Raw genomic sequence first — 25,242 nt, 5'->3', positions numbered from 1 at the left:
GGTGCCCAAATAGTTACTAGAAAGAAAAATCCTAATATTTTCAAAGTCTATCAGTTATTATCTGTTTTGCAATTCAGAAAAATAATTATTCCTGTATTTTAAGGGTAAACAGCTCAGATGACAGTTCATTGACCATGTTAGTTTTTGCCCTTATTTATCATTTCTTATTTCATACACACAAACACACACACAGGCACACACACACGAATTTGTGATTATTTGTTCTGGGAGACAAAATGCTTTGTGAAAAAGGAAAGAAAAAAATGAAATGAGGTTAATCACAGGGTTCTACAAGGAGTGTCGGGGTAGACCTCTGGGGGCATTTAGGCGTTTATTCATCTATCAAATACTTCTCATGCAACCACAATTAGTAAGAACTTAGAAACTATCAGGTGGCATTTCCCCTGGGAAGGGAAGAGAGAGGTTAAAAATGGAAAACAATACCAGAAATCCATAATTCTAGATTTCTAACCTTATCCTTAAGAAGTGTGAGGACTCTGCTTCTGAAGATGAGGGTGAAAGATACCTGGGTGACCCTAAAGTGTTCAGATTCTCTGCCTTAGCAGTGGACACTTTCATGTCCAGACATCCTAAATTGAGGCAGAGGACATGACTTGGTCCTCAGATATTGGCACTGGAGAAGTGAGAAAGAGGACTTCCTCTTCAAAATCACTAGAATTGACCTGATGATCCTTGTCTATTAAGACCAGAAGGTAAGTAGCTTCTGAATTATTCAGGATTAAAGATCTCAGCCTATGGAGCTTTTTCACCAAAGCAACTCCTAGTCTGAAGATTTCTTTGTGTTTTGATCACCACTCATAAACCTTTCTCTTCTCATTTTCAAGTTACTCAAGACCTCTGCCCTCTTGTACTCCTCCCTTATGTGATATCTCCATCAATATCTTCCAGGTGGAGCTCACAGTGACTTCACTGTGTTGTGGATATAGCCTTGTGAAAGTGCAAGATAAGTAATGTTACAATCCACTTGCCCCGGGAGAGCTTCTCTCTACCCAAAACAAGACTGAGGCATCAAGACCAGCTGGTTCTGGCTATGTCATGTTTTGTTATCCCTAAAGTATTTACTGACCTTGGGGAGAGTGTCAGGCTTTTACATCACAGTTACATTCCACCCTTCACTTAACACCTGACACCTTGACACTCTGACCCCATAAAAGCCATTAAAGTGGTTTTTAGCAACGCTTTCCTCCCTAAGAGACACACCTATAGTTACAAGGGCAGAGAGGAGGCATCCTGGCATCCATCACCTCCTTAAGGAATATTATAACTAGCCATAATTACTTACAACATGAATGATTATAACTTACTTATATAGTCACTTTGCATTTACATTTTTCTTAAAAGACTTAGACGAACCCTTTAGGCCAGGCCAATAACTATGTATCAGCAGGCCTATCTTCTACCTATGACCGACATTGATAATTGACCATGGTCCTTTTCCCCGTGATTTCCCCATGACCAGAAATCTACTTAACATGAGCCCAATTCAACCACCACCATATAATGAGAAGTGTCATCATATGAGGTAAAACCGATTTTCCACCCTTGCTTTCAGATGTTAGATTTATATGATAACACTGCTTCTTCTTTTCCCGCCAAAAGAAAATTTAGAACAATATTTTCCCTCCAATATTGAAGTATATTCTGGAAGATAATTGTGATATAGAAATTGGACTAGTCTGCTGATTAAGAAGTAGGCTATACAAATTATGTCTGTACTTTCTTTCATCTTTTGTTTAGTATTTCACTAAAAGTGCCACCTTCTAATAGATGTGAAATTGCAATACAATTGATCCATCTCTCAGTGCTGCTGCTGAGTAGAATATGACCAAGTCAGCTTATTTGAGATGGAAGTCAATTTGCTATTTAACAGGATTTTAGGTGCCAAAGGGCAGGAAGAGAGTCCTCTCAAAGGAGCCGGTTACAGGGCTTCGTATTCTTAAGATTTTAACCATTCAAAGAGGTTGGTGAACAAAATAATGTTTGCTCAAAACAGTATTTGAAGTCAGAGCTCTATTTCTAGGCATACCTTTCCGGTTCATGGAAGCTTTATCCAAAACATATATTAGTTCATAGAGTCCTCCCAGAGACCCAGAGCTACTGTAGTGGGTTCCATAGGTTTCCAAAAAGGCAAAATATTCTCCCTTTTCATAGGTAGTTGGCAAAGCTTTTATATCATCCACGAAAGTTGTTGTGAGCACAACATCACGATTTCTCATCACAAATCTTCCCAGATGAATTTCTCCTTTCACATGCAGGAACATTTTTTCCTGTGTCGTAGAGTAGATGAAGAAGAGAAACATGTGTTTTATCCATCACTGCAAATGAAAATGTATGAAATTTAGAACTTCCATAGACACTAAATGTTTTAGCAGTGACCATGAGATACCACTCTAATCCACCAGAATGGCTAAATGTAAAACACTCTCAACACTATCAATAAAATACTATCAACATCAGCTATTGATGAGAATGAGCAGTGACAAAAACTCTCCTACATTACTGGTAAAATTAGATAGCCACTTTGAAGAACTGTTTGGCAGTTTCCCACAGTGTTAAACACATATTTGCTTATGATCAGCCAGCAATTCCACTCCTACATACTTGCCTAATAAAAATTTTGTTCACAAAAGTATCGGTGTAAGGATTTCATGGCGGCATTTGTCAGAATAGCTTAAAATTGAAAACATCTCACATGTCCATCAAGAGAGGAATCAATAAACAACGGTGGCATATTAACACAATGGAATATTAATCATCAATAAAAAGGACAATAAAATTACTGATGCACGTAACAACACAAATAAATCTCAAAAATATTATACTAAGTAAAAGAAGTCAGACATAGAAGAGCATATCCTGTATGATTCCATTTATATCAAGTTCTAGACTAGACAAAACTAAGATGTGGTCAGATAAATCTGGGCAGTGGTCACCTCTTAGGTGGTAGGGAATTGAAAAGGGCATAAGGAATTTTTCTTGGGATAAGAAGCCCGAGTCTCTCTTCATGATGGAATTTAATTGGTGTGATGTTCTTTTTTTTTTCTTTTTTTTTTTTTTTTGAGACAGAGCATCGCTCTGTCGCCCAGGCTGGAGTGCAGTGGCCGGATCTCAGCTCACTGCAAGCTCCGCCTCCCGGGTTTATGCTATTCTCCTGCCTCAGTCTCCCGAATAGCTGGGACTACAGGTGCCTGCCACCTCGCCCGGCTAGTTTTTTGTACTTTTTAGCAGAGACGGGGTTTCACCATGTTAGCCAGGATGGTCTCGATCTCCTGACCTCATGATCCACCCGTCTCGGCCTCCCAAAGTGCTGGGATTACAGGCGGTGTGATGTTCTTTAACTCATTGTATTTTAAACATAGATCTTAAATAATTCCCATCTAAATATGCTTTTGTGTCTTCTGTGTTAAAACATTAAAAAAATTCTCTTGCTAAAGGAGGTGGCTACTCTAATGTACATAATTATCAAAACTCATGAAACTATACACTTAAAATTTTTGCATTTTATTTTATGAAATTATACAGTATAATTTTATGAAATTATACTGTTTTTAAAATTTATTTTAAAAACAACAGTGGAAGGAAATGGAAGCATTATCTATAAAGCCCAATCTTGCTATTATGCAGATGAGAAAACTAATTTAAAGATATCAAGTTATTTGGCCCAAAACATACAAATAATACTTGAAGGCATTGGTACTAAAAACCCAGGTCTCAGGTCTCCTTGTCCCTTCCAGTCCACCCTCTCAATTTTTAATGACAGAGACAGGACAGACAATATTTTGAGACACGGAACTCAAGTCAGCCTAAACAACTCAACAGTTAAATGTTTCCAGGGCCAGGGCTGATGGCTTACCTTTCCCGGAGAAAACTAGGGCAGTGCACTGTGTGATTCAATGCCATAGCTTGTCCTGATGAAAACTAAACTACAATTGACACCCACAATTTTGCAAATGGATCTTTTGAGGGGCTCCTAACAGCTGTGGTTAACATATGATGATTATGTGGGAGTTCAAAATATTTTATTTCTTTTTAAAGATATACCTTGCGATATATGAACATCATACCAAACTGTGTTCTTAAAGCACATTGTTGTCATCATGATTTAACTTTAGGTGACAGTGGGTGATCCAGTCTTTAATAAAAATCTTATAGTGACTTAGCCTGTATGTTATAGGTCAATGATCTCTTCATCTCCTGACTTGTACAAGAATTCTCAAATGCTTTATTCAAAGCATATTTGGATTTCTTTTCAGTTTTGCTAAAACTGGGAAGTATATCTTGGGATTTGGGGTAAGAAAGACATGTGATGTTCTTTGGGTCAATTTACTTCAAAGGTAGCTCTTAGCTCATTACCATCCAAATATGCAGTTGTTTCTTCTACCTTAAATCAACAAAAAAATTTCCCTTGCCCTAGCTTGCCTGCCCAGCCACTACCCATTTCTTTGCCCTCACTAGAAGCAAAATTTATTCAGTTTTCTATACTGTGCATTTTCAATTCTCCCCTTCCCATCATTCATGCTCTTGACCTCACTACTCCAACGAAACGTCTCTTGTCAAGGTCTCCAATGACTTTCATAATCCTAAAGCCTATGATCACTTCTTAGCCCTCATCTTCTTTGACATGTTAGAGCAATTGACACATTTCATCACTCTTTTCTTCTTAATAGAGATTATTTTCTTGTCTTCTAGGCCAGTGCTTCTCAAACTATAAAATGTGAACAAATCACCTAGAGAATCTTGTTAAAATGCAATACTGATTCAGTTAAAATGCAATTCTGGAGCACAGTTTAAGATTCTATCTTCCTAGCGATGTTGATGCTGCTGTTCCATAGACCACACTCTAAGTAGCAAAGTTATTGGGCAGTTTTTGGGTTCTTTTACTTATTTTCTATTGAAGTTCCCCAAGTTTGGTATTTGATTGTATTCTATTTTCTATGTACACTAACTCTGTTAGTGACCCCGTGACTAAGTCAACAAGTCAATGTATAGCTCAATTCCAGGTCTTCTCCCCAAACTCCAGCCTCATAACACCAACTCCTACTTGGCATTGCCAATTGGATGTATAATAAACACCTCAAACTTAACCTAACTAAAATTTAACTACTGGTCTCCCTCTCCAAACCTGCTCTATCTGAGCAAGTTTATTAGCAACTCCATTTTTCTAGTTGCTCAGGCCAAAAACCTTGGACTTATGTTTGATTCTATAACTGTCCTATCTGAACTACTGAACTACCATCATGTCTCACCTGGATTCCTTCAATAACTTTTAGCAAGACTCCTTGCTTTGACTCTTAGCACCTATGATCTCTTCTTGACAGAATATCTTGAGTAATCATTTAAAATATAATAGGGAATGTCAATCTTCTATTAAAAACCCTCAAGTAGGCCAGGCACGGTGGCTCACACCTGTAATTTCAGCACTTTGGGAGGCCAAGGCGGGCAGATCCCTTGAGGTCGGGAGTTCGAGACCAGCCTGACCAACATGGAGAAACCCCGTTTCTACTAAAAATACAAAATTAGCCGGGCATGGTGGTGCATGCCTGTAATCCCAGTTACTCGGGAGGCTGAGGCAAAATCGCTTGAACCCAGGAGGTGGAGGTTGCGGTGAGCCAAGACCACACCATTGCACTCCAGCCTGGGCAACAAGAGTGAAAATCCATCTCAAAATAAATAAATTAATTAAATTAAATTAAAAATAAAAATAAAACCCCTCAGGTGACCTGCCGTATCACTCAGAAAAAAAGCCATGCTGAGTGGACTTTGAATTTCTTCATGATCTGATTCAAGGTAACTTTTCTAATTTTTTATCCTTCTGACTCAGTTTGACTAACTTTTATCACACCAGGTTTTTCTTACATTAGAGACTTCTCTAACAGTTCCTTCCATCAGATAAATAATCTGAAATCTTACTCTTTGGCTATTTCCTCTCCTCCAAAGCTTTGGTCAGCTCTCATCTCCATGAAGCTGACCCTGAGCTTCCTTTTTAATCATGCCACCTGCAGGCATCCCTGCTTTCCTTCATGTTACTCTAATTTTCCTTGTATACCACAGCACTTAATACTTTGTAAATACCATATTACTTCTTTTTTCTATTATATGTATTATTTTTGGCTGTCTCTTTCTGTGGACCTTTTAACTCCATGAGGACAAAAATTTTCATCAGCTTGGTTCACAAATGTATTCTAAGTACCTAGGCCAGAGAGCTCGCAATTAAACATTTGTTGAATGATTTAAAGAGTTTTCCACCTGTACACTTGAGTGGGTATGCTTGTAAACAGAGAGGTAATGTACAAACCCTTACAAAACAGTTACATAGTTAGACATAATGTAAGTGCTAAAAGTGAATTATTATTGTTAATGTGGGAGAAGCTTGTCTAAATAGGTGACTGTGGTATCAGAAAAGGAAGAATGAACATTTTGCTGGAAACAGGTTGATTACAGAGAGTATATTTTACATTTATTCCAAGAGTGGTAGAACAAACTTCAAAATCTGGCTCAAATATTTAAAAAAAAAAAACCACACATATTTTCAAAGTCTCAAATTAAACATATGATTACAAAGTAATCAGACCAATTTTATGTGCAATGTGTATAATTTCATAGCATCATTTCTTTAGAGACACATTTTGTAGTTAATAAACAGTGATCATTGTAGGTAAGGCATTGCAATGAATTACCAGAATTCTTCAGTATAATTCTTCATTAAAATTCTGATCATCATATAAATTGAATGGTATATTACCACAGTCTCAGTCAAAAAATGCTCTAAATTCTTAATACACATTTTCTGCTCACTACCACCAAACATATGATTCATTTACCACTGCCAAAGATTCTATCAGACTTTTTTTCCAATTAGTATTCTTTCTGACGTGCTAGCTACATATTTGAGAATTTGATCCATGGTTCTTTTCCTTTTTATGATTTCTATTTGCTCTAAATACTTAAAGAGTCTGGTTAGTTTGGAACCTTTCCATTATATTCCTATATTAACTGTTTGGTCTTACCTTCTTTGAAGAATATGACAAAAATAGTTGGTAAGTTTCATTTTTGGAATATGAAAACCGAAAACTACCCTGGCCATGTAAAGAATCTGAGAAGGCATTTTTCTCAGAAGATTTTTCAGTTTTAACTTTATTTGCTTCAGTGGGTGTAAATTTTAGAGATATATCTGCATTAAAATTTGATGTCTTCTCTTGGACGATACTTTTAAATGCTTCAATTTGTTCTTCATAATGTTCGGTTCTTAAATTTTTCTCACCTTTGGTCTAAAAGAGAATTAAAAAGTGTTGTTAAAAACAAGATACGAAACAAAAAGAAAAACAAGCAGAACATAACCAAACAGAAATCAAGCAATTCTTTGAAAGGCAGTAGAACAAAGGACTTAAGAGAAAAAGTGCTGGAGTCAGATTCCTGGGGTTCAAATACAGACTCTGTGACTTTAAAGTGATTATGCAACAATCTCTGTGTCCTTAGTATGATTCTTAGTCTATAAAATGGATATTCATCATATCTAGCACAAAAGGTCTTGTAAAAATTTAGTGAGATAATGCATATAAAGGGCTTATAATACAGCAAACTTTTTTTTTTCAACTTATTTTAAGTTCTGGGGTACATGTGCAGGATGTGCAGATTTGTTACATAGGTAAACATGTGCTATGGTGGTTTGCTGCACAGGTCAACCCATCACCTAGGTATAAAGTCCAGTATCCATTAGCTATTCCTCCTGGTGCTCTCCCACTCCTACCCCCAGCAGTCCCCAGTGAGTGTTTTTCCCCCAACGTGTCCATGTGTTCTCATCATTCAGCTCCCACTTACAAGTGAGAACATGAGGTGTTTGGTTTTCTGTTCCTGTGTTAATTTGCTGATGATAATGGCTTTCAGCTCCATCCATGTCCCTGCTAAGGACGTGATCTTGTTCCTTTTTATGGCTGCATAGTATTCCATGGTGTATATGTACCACATTTTCTTTATTCACTCTATCATTGATGGGCATTTGGGTTGATTCGAAGTCTTTGCTATTGTGGATAGTGCTGCAGTGAACATATGCATGCATGTATCTTTATAATAGAATGATTTCTATCCTTTCGGATATATACTCAGTAATGGTATTGCTGGATCAAATGGTATTTCTGCTTCTAGATCTTTGAAGAGTTGGCACAGTGTCTTCCACAATAGCTGAACCAATTTACACTCCCACCAACAGTGTAAAAGCATTCCTTTTTCTCTGTAACCTTGCCAACATCTGTTGTTTTTGGCTTTTTAATAATTGTCATTCTGACTGGTTTGAGATGGTATCTCATTGCAGTTTTGATTTGCATTTCTCTAATAATCAGTGATGCTAAGCTTTTTTTCATATGTTTGTTGGTCACATGAATGTCTTCTTTTGATTAGTGTCTGTTCATGTCCTTTGCCCACTTTTTAATGGGGTTATTTTTTTTTCCTGTAAATTTGTTTAAGTTCCTCATAGACTCTGGATATTAGATCTTTGTCAGATGAATAGATTGCAAAAATTTTCTCCTGTTATATAGGTTGCCTGTTCACTCTGATAGTAGTTTCTTTTGCCATGCAGAAGCTCTTTAGTTTAATTGGATCCCATTTGTCAATTTTTGTTTTTGTTGCAATTGCTTTGGCATTTTCATCATGAAATCTTTGCCCATGCCTATGTCCTGAATGGTATTGTCTAGATTTTCTTCTAGGATTTCTATAGCTTTTGGTTTTACATTTAAGTCTTTAGTCCATCTTGAGTTAATTTTTGTATAATGCATAAGGAAGAGGTCTAGTTTCAATTTTCTGCATGTTCTCCCAGCACTATTTATTAAATAGGGAATCCTTTTCCCATTGCTTGTTTTTGTAAGAGCTGTTGAAGATTAGATGGTTGTAGGTGTGCAGTCTTATTTCTGAGTTCTCTATTGTGTTCCATTGGTCTATGTGTTTGTTTTTGCACCAGTACCATGATATTTTGATAACTGTAGCCTTGTACTATAGTTTGAAGTCAGGCAGTGTGATGCCTCCAGTTTTGTTCTTTTTGCTTAGAATTGTCTTGGCTATACAGGCCCTTTTTTGTTTCCACATGAATTTTAAATTAGTTTTTTTTTTTTTTCTAATTCATGAAGAATGTCAGTGGTAGTTTAATGGGAATAGTATTGAATCTATAAATTACTTTGGGCAGTATGGCCATTTTCACAATATTGATTCTTCCTATCTGTGAGCATGAAATGTTTTTCCATTTGCTTATGTCCTCTCTGATTTCCCTGAGCAGTAGTTTGTAACTCTTGAAGAGGTCCTTCACGTGCTTTGTTAGCTGTATTCCTAGGTATTTTACAAGTTTTGTTTTGTTTTTTTTTTTAGCAATTGTGAATGGGAGTTAATTTATGATTTGGTTCTCTGCTTGCCTGTTGTTGGTATATAAGAGTGCTAGCAATTTCTGCACATTAATTTTGCATCCTGAGACTTTGCTGAAGTAGCTTATCAGCTTAAGAAGCTTTTGGGCTGAGACAACGGGGTTTTCTAAATATAGGATCATGTCATCTGCAAACAAAGATAATTTGACTTTCTCTCTTCATATTTGAATACCCTTTATTTCTTTCCCCTGCCTGATTGCACTGGCCAGAATTTCCAATACTATGCTGAATACGAGTCATCAGAGAAAGCATCCTTGTCTTGTGCTGGTTTTCAAGGAGAATGCTTTCATCTTTTGCCCACTCAGTATGATATTGGCTGTGGGTTTTTCATATATAGCTCTTACTATTTTGAGGTATGTTCCTTCAACACTAAACTTTCAATTAAACTTTTTTTTTCTTTTTTGCCAACTTGGCTATTGTCAGGTTATTGTCAATGAGAGGGTTGATATATAAGTGCTTCAGTTCTCTTTTCAGAGATCTTCTGAATTAGGTGTAACTTGTCTGGGAAGGGGACACCTGTATCTTCAGACAGTGTCATGAATTGGATTTAGTAGTATGTATTGAGTGGTTGTTCTGCATGGGAAACCTAAAGCTACTACTGTATCATGAAAAGACTGAAATGTATATAGTTATCTTTAAAACAAGACATGTTGAAGAAACTTCCTAGCATAACAGGGAAAAGCAAACTAACCATTGTCACTTCCCTACTTAGATCCTTCCAATATATTTCTAATGACTTTAATATAGTCTAAACTAGGTTTATTTCTGGTCAATATTTCCATCACTGTGTGTCAACCATCTAGCTGTTCCACAACCCATGCTGTTCTTACCCTAAGTCCCTTTTATGCTGCTTTGACTTTCTGGAATGTTCTCTTACTCCTCCCCGCCCCCCCCCCCCCCGCAATCCTCCCATAGCACACACATCACACACACTCCCTCTCACACATACACACAAATCATAGGCCTCAGGTTGATGAATTCCCACTCCTGTTTCAAGTTTTACCCGAAACATCACTGCTTTAGGAAAGCCTCTCCTGATACAACAGACTAACAAATATTTTTGCTGCAAGCTTTTATGGCTCCTCTTTTAAAACAAAATAAAATGAAAACCACTTCTTCTATAATTACTTATTAAATAAAACTCCAGTCTTTGACTCTAGCTACATCCCAGCACCCTATAGATACAGGGTCCAGGCTTAACCAGTGCCAGGCCAGCTTCTGTGGCCTCAGGCCTGAGGCCAGTTTCATGGACAAAGGTTCCAGCCTCAACTCAGGCTTTAGACAGGCCCAGAATGAGGCTGATCCCTGTATCCCCAGACTCAGGATTTTACTTGCAGACTAAGCCTCCAGCTATGCCAGGTTGGTACCCATATATCTCAGCTTCAGGCCAGCTTCCATGACCTCAGGCACCAGGCCAGCATCTGGGACACAGTCTCAAAGGCTGGTCTCTGCAGACTCAGGCTCCAGTTTCACCCAGTGCCAGAATGGCCACTGCAAATCCAAAAATCAGGCCTGAGACCGGGGATCCAGCCTCTAGGCCCATCCCAGTGCAAAGGCAGCCCTATTGGCCCCAGGCTCCAGGCTAGCCTTCATGAATTCAGGCTCCAGGATGGTCCTTATAGCCTCAAGATCCAGTGGACCCACTGGACCCAGGGTCCAGGCCCACTTCTGCAGACTCCAGTGCTAGGCTGACCTCTATGGATACAGGCACCAGGCTCGTTCCAGCAGACCCAAGCTCTAGGCCTTCTCCAGTGAATCAAGGAGCCAATTACGTCTGCCCAAGGACTCCCAGCATCAAGCCTGCTTGTGGACCACGCCAGATGACTTGCCCAGAATCTCTGGACAAACTGATTAATGAAGGGTTATCCCTGCTGAAGTCCGTCTTTAAGGGATAGAATAAGTGCTTACTTCTTCGAAGGCATAGATATGCATGGCCACAAAGATCACACATAATCAGGGAAACATGACACCACCAAAAGAACAAAATAAAGCACCTGTAATTGACCCTAAAGAAGTGGAAATTTACAAACTGCCTGAAAACGAATTCAAAATAATTATCTTAAAGAAGCTCATTGAGCTGCATGAGAATACAGACAGAAGACTAGATGAAATCAGGAAAAAAATATATGAACAAAATTAGAAGTTCAATAGAGAGAGAGCATAAAAAAGCACAAACAACCAAATTTAGGGAGTTAAAGAACACAACAGATGAGCTGAACAATTTCATAGTGAGCTTCAGTAGTAGATTCTATCACACAGAAGAAAGAATCATGAGCTCAAAGACAGTTCATTTGAAATTACCAATCAGAAAAACAAAAAATAGAAAAGAATAAAAAATAGTGAAGAAGTCCCGTGGTAACTATGGGCACCATCAAGTGAACCAGTATATGTATTATGGTGCCCCAGAAGGAAGAGAGAAACACAAAAGCGTAGAGAGCTTACTTAAAGAAATAATGACAGCAAATTTCCCCAAAGTGGAGAAAAAAATGAGCACCCAGGTCTATGAAGCCCAAAGAACCCCAAATACACTATATTTGAAGAGCTCTTCTCTTGGACACATTACAGTAAAACTCAAAAGTCATACAACAAAGAGAATTTTGAAAACAAGAGAAGAACAACTCATCACATATGAGGGAGCTCACATAAGATTACTAGCAGATATTTCAGCAAAAGCCTTGAATCCAGGAGATAGTGAAATGATATATTCAAGAGTACTGAAAGAAAAATAAACTGCCAATCAAGAACAGTATACTGGGCAATTCTGACCTTCATAAATGATGAAGGAATAAAAAATTTCCCAGAGAAACAAAAGCTGTGAAAGTTCATTATCTCTAGACCTTCCTATAAGAAATGCTAAAGGGAGTTCTTCAAGTTGAAAGAAAAGAATGAAAATTCATAACATAAAGAATTTATGAAATTATAAAATTCACTGGTAAAATTAAGTACATAGTCAAATTCAGAATACTCTAATACCATAATGATGATGTACAAATCAAGTATATCTGTAGCATGAAAATTAAAAGTCACTATTAGAAATAATAATAGCTATAATAGTTAAGTAATACACAATATAAAAAGGTGTTAATTGTGACATCAAAAACAAAATGTGGGGAGGAAAAGTGTAGAAGTTTTAAAAATGTAATGGAATTTATGTTGCTAACAGTTTAAAATAGCCTATTATAACTATAGATATTTTATGTAAGCTGCATGGTAACTCATGAAAACCACAAAAAAATCAACTATAATAAACACAGAAAACATAAAAAGCAAAGAATTAAAGCATATCAGTATAGAAAATTATCTAATCACAAAGGAAGATAGCAAGAGAGAAACAACCAGAAAATAATGAACAAAATGGCAGTGGTAAGTCCTTACCTACCAATAATTATCTTAAATGTACTCAATCAAGAGATGTAGAGTAGCTAAATGGATTAAAAAGCAGGCCCTAACTATTATATATGCTGCCTGTGAGACTCACTTCACCTTTACGTGCCAAAACACAGCAGGGATAGCTAAATATACCAGATAAAATTTTGACTTGTCAAAAACTGTAAGAAGAGACAAAGAAGATCATTATATAATAATGAAGGGGTCAATTTTGTAAGAGGATATTTAAATTTCTATGCACCCAACATCAGAGCACCTAAATGTATAAAGTAAATATTAATAGATCTGAAAGGAGAGACAAACTGCAATAAAATAATAGTAGGGAACTTCTCAATACTCCACGTTCAACAATAGACAGGTCATCTGGAGAGAAAATTATTAAGGAAACACTGGAACTGAACTACACTTTAGTCCAGATAGACTTAACAAATATACACAGAACATTCCATCCAAAGTAACATAATACATGTTTTTATTAAGCACACATGGAACATTCTTGTGGATAGATCATGTATTAGGCCATAAAACAAATCTTAAACATTTTAAGAATATTAAAATAATATTAATGATCTCTTTTGACCACAATGGTATGAAGCTAGAAATCAATAACAGGAGAAATTTTGGAAAATTCACAAATATGGAAAAATTAACATGTTCCTGAACAATAAGTCAACAAAGAGATTAAAAGTTTAAAAATATCTTAAAATAAATAAAAATGAAAACACAACATCCCAAAACTTATGGGATGCAGCAGAAGCAGTTCTAAGAGAAAAGTTTATAGTAATAAAAGCCTACATCGTTATATCTTAAGGAACTAGAAAAAGAAAGGCAAACTAAGCTTACTAAATTAAAATTAATTGAAGTAAGAGAATAATAAAGATCAGAGCAGAAATAAATAAAATAGGTAGCAGAAAAACAACAGAAAAGACCAAGAAAACCAATGGTTAGTTTTTAAAAAAAGAAACAAAATGAACAAACCTTTAGCTAGGCTAACTCAGGAAGAAAAGAGAAGACTCAAATAAAATCAGAAATGAAAGAGGAGATATTACTGTTGGCTCTTCATATCTGCGGATTTTGCATTCATGGATTCAACCATCATTGGATCAAAAATGTAGTTGATTCTACAATGGTTGCATCTGTACTGAACATGTACAAACTATTTCCCTTGTCATTATCCTCTAAACATTACAGTATAACAACTATTTAAATTTAAATAGCACTTACATTACTTAGGTATTCTAAGTAATCTAGAGATATTTAAATTATGCTGGAGGCTGAGCGTAGGGTATATGCAAAAATCACACCATTTTATATGAGCATCTAAGAATTTAGGTATTTGTGAGTGGTCCTGGAACCAATTCCTCATAGATACCGAGGGACAGCTGTACAACCGATACCACAGAAATGTAAATAAACATAAGATATTACTATGAAAAATTTTGCACAAAGAAATTGAATAACCTAGAAGAGATGGATACATTCCTAGAAACATACAACCTATCAAGACAGAATTATGAAGAAATAGAAAATGCAGACCAATAATGATTAAAAAGATTGAATCAGTATTACAAAAAGTCTCCCATGAAAGAAAAGCCCAGAATCTTAAGGCATCACTGATGAACTCTACCAGATATTTAACAAGAACTAATCCTAGACTTTCTTAAAATATTCCAAAGAATTGAAGAAGAGGGAATATTTCCAAATTCATTTTATAAGACCAGCATTACCCTGATACCAAAGCCAGACAAAAACACTACAAGAAAAGAAAATTACAAACCAATATCCATGATTAACATATATGTATATGTATCTTCAATAAAATATAAACAAACTGAATTCAGAAATATATTAAAATGATCATACACAATGATCAAGTGAGATTTATATCTAGGATGCAAGGATAGTTTAACATATGCAAATCAACAATTGTGATACACCACATTAATGGAATGAAGGATAAAAATTATATGATCATCTCAATAGATGTAGAAAAAGCATTCAATAAAATTCAACGTCATTTAAAGATCAGAAAAACTCTCAACAAATTAGGTTTGTTGGAGAGAAGGAATGCATCTCAACGTAATAAAGGCCATATACAACAAGCCCACATTGACCATTATACTCAGTGGTTAAAACTGAAAATTTTTATCAGACGTCAGGAACAAGACAAGGATGCCCACTCTATTTCTGTTCAAAATAGTACTAGAAGTCTTAGCTAGAGCAATTAGGCAAAAGAAAGAGATAAAAGGCATTTAAGTCAGAAAGGAAGAAGTAAAATTGTCTGCAGATGGCATAATCTTTTATATAGAAAACCCTAAAGACTCCACCCAAAAAACAAAGAAAGACAAAAAATATTAGAACTAACAAATTCAGTAAAGTTGCAGGATACAAAATCAACATGCAAAATCAGTTGCATTTCTACTCACTAGCTACAAACTATCTGAAAAAGAAACTTTTAAAAATACTATCTACTACAGAATTAAAAAGAAAACACTTAGGAATAAACTTAACCAAGGAGATGAAAGAGCTGTATGATGAAATTCATAAAACATTGATGAAAGAAATGGAAAATATACAAATCAATGGAAAGATATCCAATATTCATGGTTTGAAATAATTAATATTGTTAAAATAGTTATACTGCCCAATATGATCTACAGACTCAGTGCAATCCCTATCAAAATTTTATGTCATTTTCCACAGAAATAAAAAGAACAATCCTGAAATTTGCATGAAACCACAGAAAATCTTGAATGGCCAAAGCAATCATGAGAAAAAAGAACAATACTGGTGGCATTGTGGCTTTTTGATAGAGGGGTGTAATTTGTAGGCACCTGCACTTGTATGTGAAATGACTAGAAAGGAAATGGCATAAGGCAAATATCGACTCAGCAGTGTAGAGGGCCACTTTCAAATATAACAGATTGTTGGTCAGGGTATCAATTAGGATGTTATTGAATGACTCAAGAAAAAGTAGTCTCTCTCACTATGCTGGGATGGTAGTTGCGAGTACAGCCTGAAACTGTGAGGATGGGGTCATCCCAGAGAGCATAGGAACAAAAGCTGAATTGGGAAATGCAAAAATCCATCCATGCCAAAAGACGTCTAGGCTTAATGTTAAGCATTATGAAGTGGACCAATACTTGTAACCATCATAGAGAGAAAAGCAAAAGTCTTAGAAGAGGAGACCAAGGGGCAAGATTACAGAAAGCAGAAAAGCACAAAGATGGAATGAAGTTTCTTTATGAGTACTGAATAAACAGATGTTGGAGAAGCTAGATTCAGAGACAGAAGGTCAAGTGGCTTGCATGTTCTAGGAGGCAGACATATTATAGGGGTCAGTTGAAGTTATCCTGTTTAAGAATTTGTTCATATAATGCTCCTTGAAAAGAAATAAACATTGCCTATGGCACTAAAAATGGAAGAGAGAGACACAATCAAGAAATATTTCAGAGTTCAAGTCGTAGAGGTTTGGAGGGCAGTTGTAAATAGAGAGTAAGTAAACTGTTGAAGATGTCATTAAAATTTTATTTGTACAAATGGATAATAAAACCATAAATCACATATTATTATCAAAGCCATCTCACTAATTGAAAGGAGAAACCTATGAAGAACAGATTCATTGTAACCTCTTGAGGCACCCCTCTGCCAGAACCATCTAGCCAAGCTACTCTCACATTCTTAACCATTTAGCCATTAAGTTTTGGGGTAATTTGACAGTTAGTAAAGGATAACAAGTACAATTCATCTCTATTATCTATAGAATATTTTTTTCTCTGCCTAAGTCTTAAACGTTTGTGTGCTCCAGGACTTCAGTCTCTATGTTCTTCTCTTCTCCCTCATTGTACACTTCTTGGGTAATCTCAGGCACTCTTAAGAATGCAATGATCACCAGGCGCGGTTGCTCACGCTTGTAATCCCAGCACTTGGGAGGCCGAGGCAGGCAGATCATGAGGTCAGGAGTTAGAGACCAGCCTGACCAACATGGTGAAACCCCGTCTCTACTAAAATACGAAAATTAGCTGGGCATGGTAGCACACGCCTCTAATCTCAGCTACTCAGGAGGCTGAGGCAGGAGGATCGTTTAAACCTGGGAGGCCGATGTTGCAGTGAGCCGAGATTGCGCCACTGCACTCCAGCCTGGGCAACAGAGCGAGACTCCATCTCAAAAAAAAAAAAAAAAAAAAAAAAGCAATGATCATGTATATGTTAATGGACACCTAGATCTCTTTTTACAATTCAGATCATTCTCTCCATTTTGATTCAAATAATCTCCTTGTTGTAGGATAACTCCATCTAATGTCATATAGACCTTCAAACTCAAAATTATGAGCATTTGAATCATTATCTTCTTAGAACCCACTCCTCCTTTGGTAGATTTCCTGCACATCCAATTTCCCACATCTCTTTTGATGGCCTATAATTCACTGGTTGTGTGTATGTGTGTGTGGTTGTTTTTTCTATTTGTTTGTTTGTTTTTGGCTTTCCATTTTTATAGGGTCCATCTATAGAAAGTTTAGTTTGTGATAGGCACCATTCTAATCACTTTATGGTTATTAACACATTTAATATTTCTGAAACTCTATGAAGTGTATACTACTATGATGCCATTTTATGATGGAAATTGAGATCCAGGAAAGATAACTAAGTTGCCCAAATTCACATAGATGATAAGTGGAGGAATTTACCAAAATTTAAACCCAGAGAGTCTTAATTCAGAACCTTGTGACTGATCATATGCTATACTGTCTCCAATTTATTACTAATCTCTTAATTCTTAAATATGCTGGATTTTATCCTTCCTCTTCATCTCTACTATTACAGACCCAGATTAGCCTTTCATCATCTGCTGCTTGGACCATAAAATACCCTCCTTCTGTTCTCATTACCTCTGGTCTTGTTCCCTTAAAATTTATTTCTACAAAACACGAAGTTCTAAAATGAAACTCTCAGCATCTTGCTCTCCGGAGTGGCTCCCTCATTATGCTCAGGATTATGCTCAGTGTATTTATTATGGTACATGAGTGCTTTCATGAGTTGACCCCTGCCTATGACTTCAACCTTGAATGCATGAGTTTATTTGTAGAACAGAGTTCCATTCAAGATAGCAGTTTCTGTAGAGAAAGACTACATATTTTCCACTTGAGAAACATCAACATAGGACAAATGACCAGGTATGTAGTAAGCTTTATCTGCTGCTAGATTTTCTAAATGGGCTTAAGTTGCCAGTAGAAAGAATAGTTGGAATGTTTATTAAGCCTCTGCTTGCAATTTTGCTGTCAACTTTAATGGCAATTCCAATTAAATATTTGTTCTTTGCCTTCATTAGAAATATTAACTTAGAGTGTTAATATGCTGGCATGAATTTTTTATTCATTCAATAGGCATTTATTTAGCATAGGATACAGTATTAATTTTTCAGGATTCTGTGGTCAGTAAAAGACTGAGATAGTAACCAAAAAATACTTATTATACAGAAAAATAGAGAAAAATCAAAGCATATTGCATTTATTTGTAGGAGAAGCATTTTAGAAGATGGAGAATTCAGAGGAGAAAGCTGAGGGTGGAGTGGCAATCAAAAATCAGATCAGGATTGACTTTGTACTCCTTGCCAAGGAGACTGACTACTGCACTGAAGGCTATAGATAGACACTCACCAAATTTAAGCTGCAAGGAGAATGATCAGATTTATTATTTTTATACTGAAATGTGGGGAATGATTGAAGTTGAGAAAAACTAGAGGCTATAAACTAAGAAGACAATTTTGAGTCATTCCTACATGAGAAGTGATGGCAGCTTAAGACAGTGGCAGTGGGAATGGGGAATAAGAAACAGATTTAAAGGAGATTATAATAATAGAAATTGAAGACTGATTGGATATTGTGGGTTTTGAGGGAAATGAGTCTGTAAAGAATGTCTTAAGGAGGGATTTCAGGTTTTGAGTTTGATGACTAGGGTGATATTATTTCCACTTACCAAGACAGAGAATTCAAGAGCAAGAAGCAGAAAATTGGGAGTAAGATTGGTTATCGGTTTTACGTATGATGACTCTGTGACAATGGCAGACAACTGGATATACAAGCATCTAGTTCAAAGAGAGATGTGGTCTGGTAACATAGGATTTGTATGCAATCAAATAGAGTGAAAATCGAAGCCATAGGAGAAAAGGAAAAGGAAATCACTCAAGAAGAATATATAGAGAGAAATTAGTGAAGCAAGCTAGGAACTCTGGAAAGAGTTCAATACTATTTAAGGATTCTCCAAAAGGGAGCTCAAAATAAGCTTGAGATAGACTTGAAGAGGGTTGAAAAATGAATAGACACAAGATAACAGAGAGTGGGGAATAAATGCAAAGCACATATGTTGAGATAGCAACTGTAGACAACATGGCTATATAGAGATGGGAGAGATTTCTTCATTTGTTTCTTTTTAGATGAGACCCTTGAAAAATATTTATATATGAAGCCCAGAGTGGAAGGAAAAAGAAGGAAAGGTTGAGTGGAGGCTTAGTAGAATGTCTAGCAAGGTACTTGGATTGGGATTCAGGCTAGGGAGGAGAAAGAATAACTTCCTACTGAGAGAATAGAAGGATGTAAAGATGGATCGAGTAGCAAAGTAAGTACATAGAATAACTTTGAAGAAACAACTGGGAAAGCTCCTGCCTAAGACTTGGGTATTCTCTGTTAAGTTGGAGCTAAAGTCATCTGCTGCACCCAGGATCAAGACGGTGAGTAACAGTAAGAGGCTTGACGGTGTTGCTGAAAGATTGAGCCTGCTCCTGTGAAGAACAAGAATAAGGAAAGCCTCAGAAGGTATCATGGAGCTACTGAACAGTGTGGAGGATCCAGTTGAAATTATAATGCTAGCTGTTTTTGTGTGAGCATACTTTTCTCTTTAGTGTTCAGCAGTATAAGTTTACAAGTAGGGCAGAAAATAATAAAGTTCATCCCGAATCAGAGTTTTTCTGGATTGTAGGAGGAATGGAAAGCAAGGACACTGCTAATATTGGCAAATGTAGTCAAAATGGATCTAGCTTGGATGAACAAAATAATTTAGGGTAGGAGGAACAAGATACACCAGGAGAAAAATAGATTTCAAAAAGCCTGAAGGTCTAGATGAGGCCAAGTAGAGGTTTGTGGGCATAAATGAGGGTGACAGCTGAAAGGTTAGACAATTGTGATAAGATGAGAGGCTTAAAAGCTGGATTTTCAGATTTCAGAGACAGCAAAATTCTGGTAAAGACAAAGTCAAGGGTTAGGTGGCTAGAAATAAGAGTGGCTATAGTAAAATGGTATGGGAAGTTATGAGGCAACAAAAAATACTTGGCAGCCCACATGATATTGAAGTCACCCAGGATTTTGGCAGGATTGGGGTGAAAAGTATACTTATAAACTGGGTGCATTTTGCAAATTTTTGTTCACCTACCAATTCTTACATTTTCATGGAGACTCAGATTTAAGAAGAATTATAACGAACACTTGAAACATGATTTAGGCTTACAAATTATTATTCAACAACAAAAGTGAAGAAAGAACCAAAGAAAAGTAAGTAGAAAAGGACCTAAGTTATAAATGCAATCACCACTCCCCTCTCCCCTTTTTACTGATTACAGTTGTTCTTGGTCATTACCATTAATTTATAAAGTGGTCAGTAAATCTTGACCTATTATGTGACCACTAATTATGTGCCTAGCTTTGGCTAAGTCTTTTACTAATTATACTCTAAAACGAATAATAGCTAATGTTTATTGAGGGCTTGCTATATGCCAGTGACTTCCTGAGTGTTTCACATATTTAGACCCATTTATCTCCATGAGGTAGGCATTATTATTTCTATTTTATAGATAAAGAAACTGAGGCACAATGATGATAAGTAATTTGCCTAAGATTTTACAGCACTAAGGGGCAGAGGTGGAATTTCAACCTGAGCAGAGTGGCTCTAGAACCACAGCCCATTTGAGACAAAAGACCCTAAATGAGAGAGTATGAATGGATGATAATAAGATGTAATTATTTAGGTGTATTCCCATATTATGATGGACCAGTATCATTCTGTCAAAAATGAAAACCAATAAATTATTGCCAATAAGTAACTAAGGCAAGAGTTAAAAATCATTTCATCCAACAAAAACTGGTGAGTATTATATTGAGTTGGTATTGGTAATAAGCTATGAAGAAGTATAATATGTATAATTTGCCTTCAGGTATTACTGATACACACGAGAAAGTAAATGACATATTTCATTAAGTAGTAGGAATTAAAGAAAAAAATTCCCTTTAAGGAGTTAAAGTAGATATTTCCCCTCATAAAAGTTTGTGTTCTTTTATGTATAATAATAACAAATTTGGCTACTTATTTTCTGAAACCATAACAGATTTGAATAAGGGGATTATCAGCAGTGGGAGCAGCAAGGGAGTGATCTGGAGGCCTTAGCCAACACCTATTTAACTCCCACTACCCCAGTTGGCACCACATAAATATTCAAGTTCACAATTACTATCTTCTTTCTAATAAGCTTGACATCAAACTTTTTGGAGGTATTAATCTCATCTGAACTAGTAAAAGGTATCTATAATCTTTATTTTTCCCACCATATGTGAACATAGATTAGTTTTGCTACAGAAATATTGATGTGTTAGACTATGCGATGCTGCTCAAACTCCACTTTGATGTATATCATATACAGGTAAGCCCCACATCACCTTTCTAAAATCCCAAACATTCTGAAATGCTGAAACACATCTGTTTCCAGGGTTATGGATAAGGGAAAGCAGTGTTTCCTCACCAAATGTGGCTTCAAGATCAGTCCTGGGCAGCCCCTAGCCTTCACCATCCTATGTCATACAAGTTATTACCCCACTAGAGAAGCTAAGAGTTGATCACAGTGGTGAAAACAGAAAAACTGTAAAATGCAGACTAAACTCCAAACAAACTAAATCAACACAACAATAACCCTTCTCCCATCAGCAATGACCAAGGCGACCATGTTTGGTATTTTCTATTTAAGAAAGAATGTATGTAATACTTTATAAAAACGATTGTCATCTTTCCATCCCAAAAATCTGTGCTTAAAGAAGTTTAACGTGGTATTATGGGGAAAAACCAACAGTCCAAAAGATTTCCTCAAATTTGTTGGCAACTGACTTATATTCTGACTTATAGGTATAAGACACATGACCACATGTGAAAAAAACATGCCAGTCAAATGGTCAAGATACGACAGTCTTAGCATTCATGAGAAAACATGCTTCTGGCTGCAATATGTAGGGACTGATTTATTATATTTTCAGGAAGTAAAGGAATATTAACCATGCTTCTTTAAAAGCATACACATTTTTCAAACTGGTGGGACTGATAACAATAAGAATCTTGTAACAACTGAATAAAGCAGACCTTAAGGGTCTCCTTTACCAATGTGACCATTTTAAGAAACAGACTCTTGTAGTTCCTGGGTCGGAGCAAGCTTATTATTATTATTTATTATATCTTGTTTGGAACAAAGAAGGAATCTCTAAAGGTGATAAATATTAATCCTTTTAATGGTGGAGGGCTATAGTCTGTCATTGTTCCAGAGAATTAGGTGACTTTAGGAAAGATAGTTAAGTTTGGAATAGTGTTGTATAGAGTAAAAATCATTTTTATAAATCATTTTCAAGAGGTAGAGGAGTTTAAGGTGAGTGAAAATAGCCACTCACATTAGTCAAGCAAGCTCTTCATAGGGGAATTCTGAAGGAAAACCAACGCAAAGGTGAGTTTTTATCAGGAGGCTAGCAAACAATAACAGCAAAATTCAAGTAGTATGGAAGCAATATTATCACTACTTAAATCAGCACTGATTTAATTTTTAGTTATCTTAGATCCTTAGATAATTCTTTCTATGGAGTTCTAGGTATTTGCCACATCTTTATCACCAGGTGCATATTACTGAGTATTGAGAAGACACAATTGTATGTTTCTAGAGAGATCCAAACTACGCCTGTTCTTTGAGTCTTGTGTTCATGTGAAATTATCATTCTACTGAGTTTTTCACATTGTTTGGTACTAAACTTATTGAAGCAATTTTTCAGCCAAAAGTTGAACAATGTGTTTTCCTCCGAGGAGACTTACTTCATAGATCAAAGAAGCCACGTTCCAGGGTCTTCGGTAGTATGTCAAAGTGTTTCCATCCCGATCCCGGTTACAGAGTCCATTGTAGAACTCATTGTCAAAAGGTGTGCTTAGGGGATCCATCCCTAAAATGTTGATCCTGAGAATGAACAGAGTAGTATCAGAAGTGGAAATAGCACAACATAATGCAAGGCAGCCCTCTGTAGCTGGAAAAAGTGAGACAGCTTCAGTTCATGTCACCGTCACCCAATATGTGTGTGCTATAATCAGAAACAGAAGCAAGAGCCTGTTCACCTTGGCTCAGTGTCCCTGGCAGAAAGCATACCTTAGGAGGGCCTTATGAACTCTTTTAGGCAACTAAGGCACTGTTTAGAGTGCAATGAAAGAAATGCAATAAGTAAGGCACATGGGACCATCTGGTTCCTGGAGTTTTAACTTCACTGCTGTAACTCTTACCTAACCTCCCTTAGTGAACCAATAACTGATGCCGTAATACCAACTATTTAAATTATTTGAGAACAGAGCATCTCAGGGGGCCAATATAACATATGCATGTAATTTTTCATCTATGAATCAATACTGGGGCTTTCTCTCTCTCTCCCCATTTTCTTTAAACTTAAGCCTTTTCCTCCAGCTGTCTCATTGCTTGTCAAGAACCTCATTCCCTCCAGGCTTGTATTATTCCCATTACACTTTCCAAGACGAACACAAAAATTTCAGCATCCTGGAAAGGCATTCTCAAAAGTTATATTTTTTCCCACAGCAAAATATTTTTATTTGGCAAGTTTTCATTCATAAATATAAATCTTATTTAGTTTTTAAAAAAGTTAAATTTTACTTCTAGGCTTAGAAACAATATACGAACAAGAAGCAGTTATTCCCTTGTGAAATACACCTCTGTTAATTGGAGGAACAGTCATTGCTGTCTAGGCTGTATCTGGAATAAATGGCCCCAAGCCAGGGAGGCCAATAGGTTTGCGGATCAGATCTGTAACTTACCTTGGCACAAAAACACAAACTCTTCCATTGCCCTAGGCCACATTCCTAACTCCAGTGAACTGGATTACAAATCTGGATGTTGGTTTTAAGACCAATTTGTCAAAGAGTGGGTAGTTTACCATAAACCCATGGCTTATGCAAGAGAAATAATTGAAAGGGTTTCCTGCTGCTAGTGGGTTAGTTAAAAACAACATCTTTATACAAATAGCACATTTTACATAAACTTTGAATCTACAAAGTTCTAGTGAATCTAAAGTGGTTCAACTTTAATGGAAAGCAAGTTAACAAACTGACGCATAAATATCTTCCTCAAGGCTGACATATAGATAAAATGGACCACCTCTCACTGCTTGTCCCACCAAAATACCTTTCATGAAAAATGCTATGGCCCTAAAGTTCTAATATAGGGACAAAAATTAGACCTATTAATTTGAATATGAGAAAAAAGAAAATAAATTATATATTTGATTTACTTTTTTAAACACCTTATTCCTCATGATAGATTAGAATTTTGGTCCCTATTCTTTACCCATCTCTGCATCTACACCCTTGCCATGGCCTTATCACAGGCAAAGTCTACTTCCCTCCCTAGTGGCTTTGTGCTTGGCCATGTGACTTACTTTAGCCAATGGCATGTAGTTGAGAGTGACAGTGGGCCAGTTCAAAGCATGGGCATGAAGAGGTCTCATTCATTGCCTTTGCTTTCGTGTATTTGTGCCATTGCCTTGAATAGGGCTTCTAATGGGTAGCCGCTGCCCCTTCAACCTGGCTATCACTGACCCCAGTGAAAAGCAGAACCACCCCAGCTGTTGTAGCTTGAGGCGAATCTCCCAGTGAAGCCCAGTCTTGTGAGAAATAAACAGTTATTTTTGTATCACTAAGGTTTTGACGCAACCTCTCCACCACAAAGACGTAAAATAGTGGAAGCAAGTGACCTGGGTTGTTTCTTAAACAAGACCTCAGCTACATTTTCTTTATATGATAGTGAACTACATATCCCGTGTAACTACATTAACAGAGACATTGTACCTCTTTGTTTTCAGTGAACAATGAAATCAACCTTTGTTTATATTGATGATTAGCTCTTAGGTGACTACCATATCTATGTGTGGTACAGCGTTTGCAATTGGCAGGGAGGAATATTAAGATAGTTTATATATACTCTCTGCTTCCATGCGAATTGTGTTCAAATTAAGGAGTAGAACATAAAATCACCAATTTCAAAAACTAGACCAAGGAAGAATACACAGTCAGTCCTCCGTATCTGTGGGCTCTGTGTCTGTGGATTCAACCAATCATGGATTGAAAATATTTGGAAAAAAAA

At 36.5% G+C, this 25,242-nt stretch overlaps 1 protein-coding gene across 1 annotated transcript in view; it reads right to left on the bottom strand.

Annotated features, from left to right (window-relative positions):
• The window catches only part of C9 (complement C9), an 88,271-nt gene that overhangs the window by 37,524 nt on the left and 25,505 nt on the right, over nt 1-25,242 (bottom strand). The window contains exons 5-7 of the mRNA XM_007961457.3: nt 22,920-23,058; nt 7,029-7,289; nt 2,048-2,288 (exon numbers count right to left, since the gene is read on the bottom strand). Of these exons, the coding sequence (XP_007959648.2) occupies nt 2,048-2,288; nt 7,029-7,289; nt 22,920-23,058 (641 nt within the window). The remainder of the gene's footprint in view (nt 1-2,047; nt 2,289-7,028; nt 7,290-22,919; nt 23,059-25,242) is intronic.

The sequence above is a fragment of the Chlorocebus sabaeus genome, chromosome 4, assembly GCF_047675955.1.
Source record: "Chlorocebus sabaeus isolate Y175 chromosome 4, mChlSab1.0.hap1, whole genome shotgun sequence".
NCBI classification, from domain to species: domain Eukaryota; kingdom Metazoa; phylum Chordata; class Mammalia; order Primates; family Cercopithecidae; genus Chlorocebus; species Chlorocebus sabaeus.
Note: the sequence above shows the minus strand (reverse complement) of the source record. Positions and strands in the feature narration are given on the sequence as shown.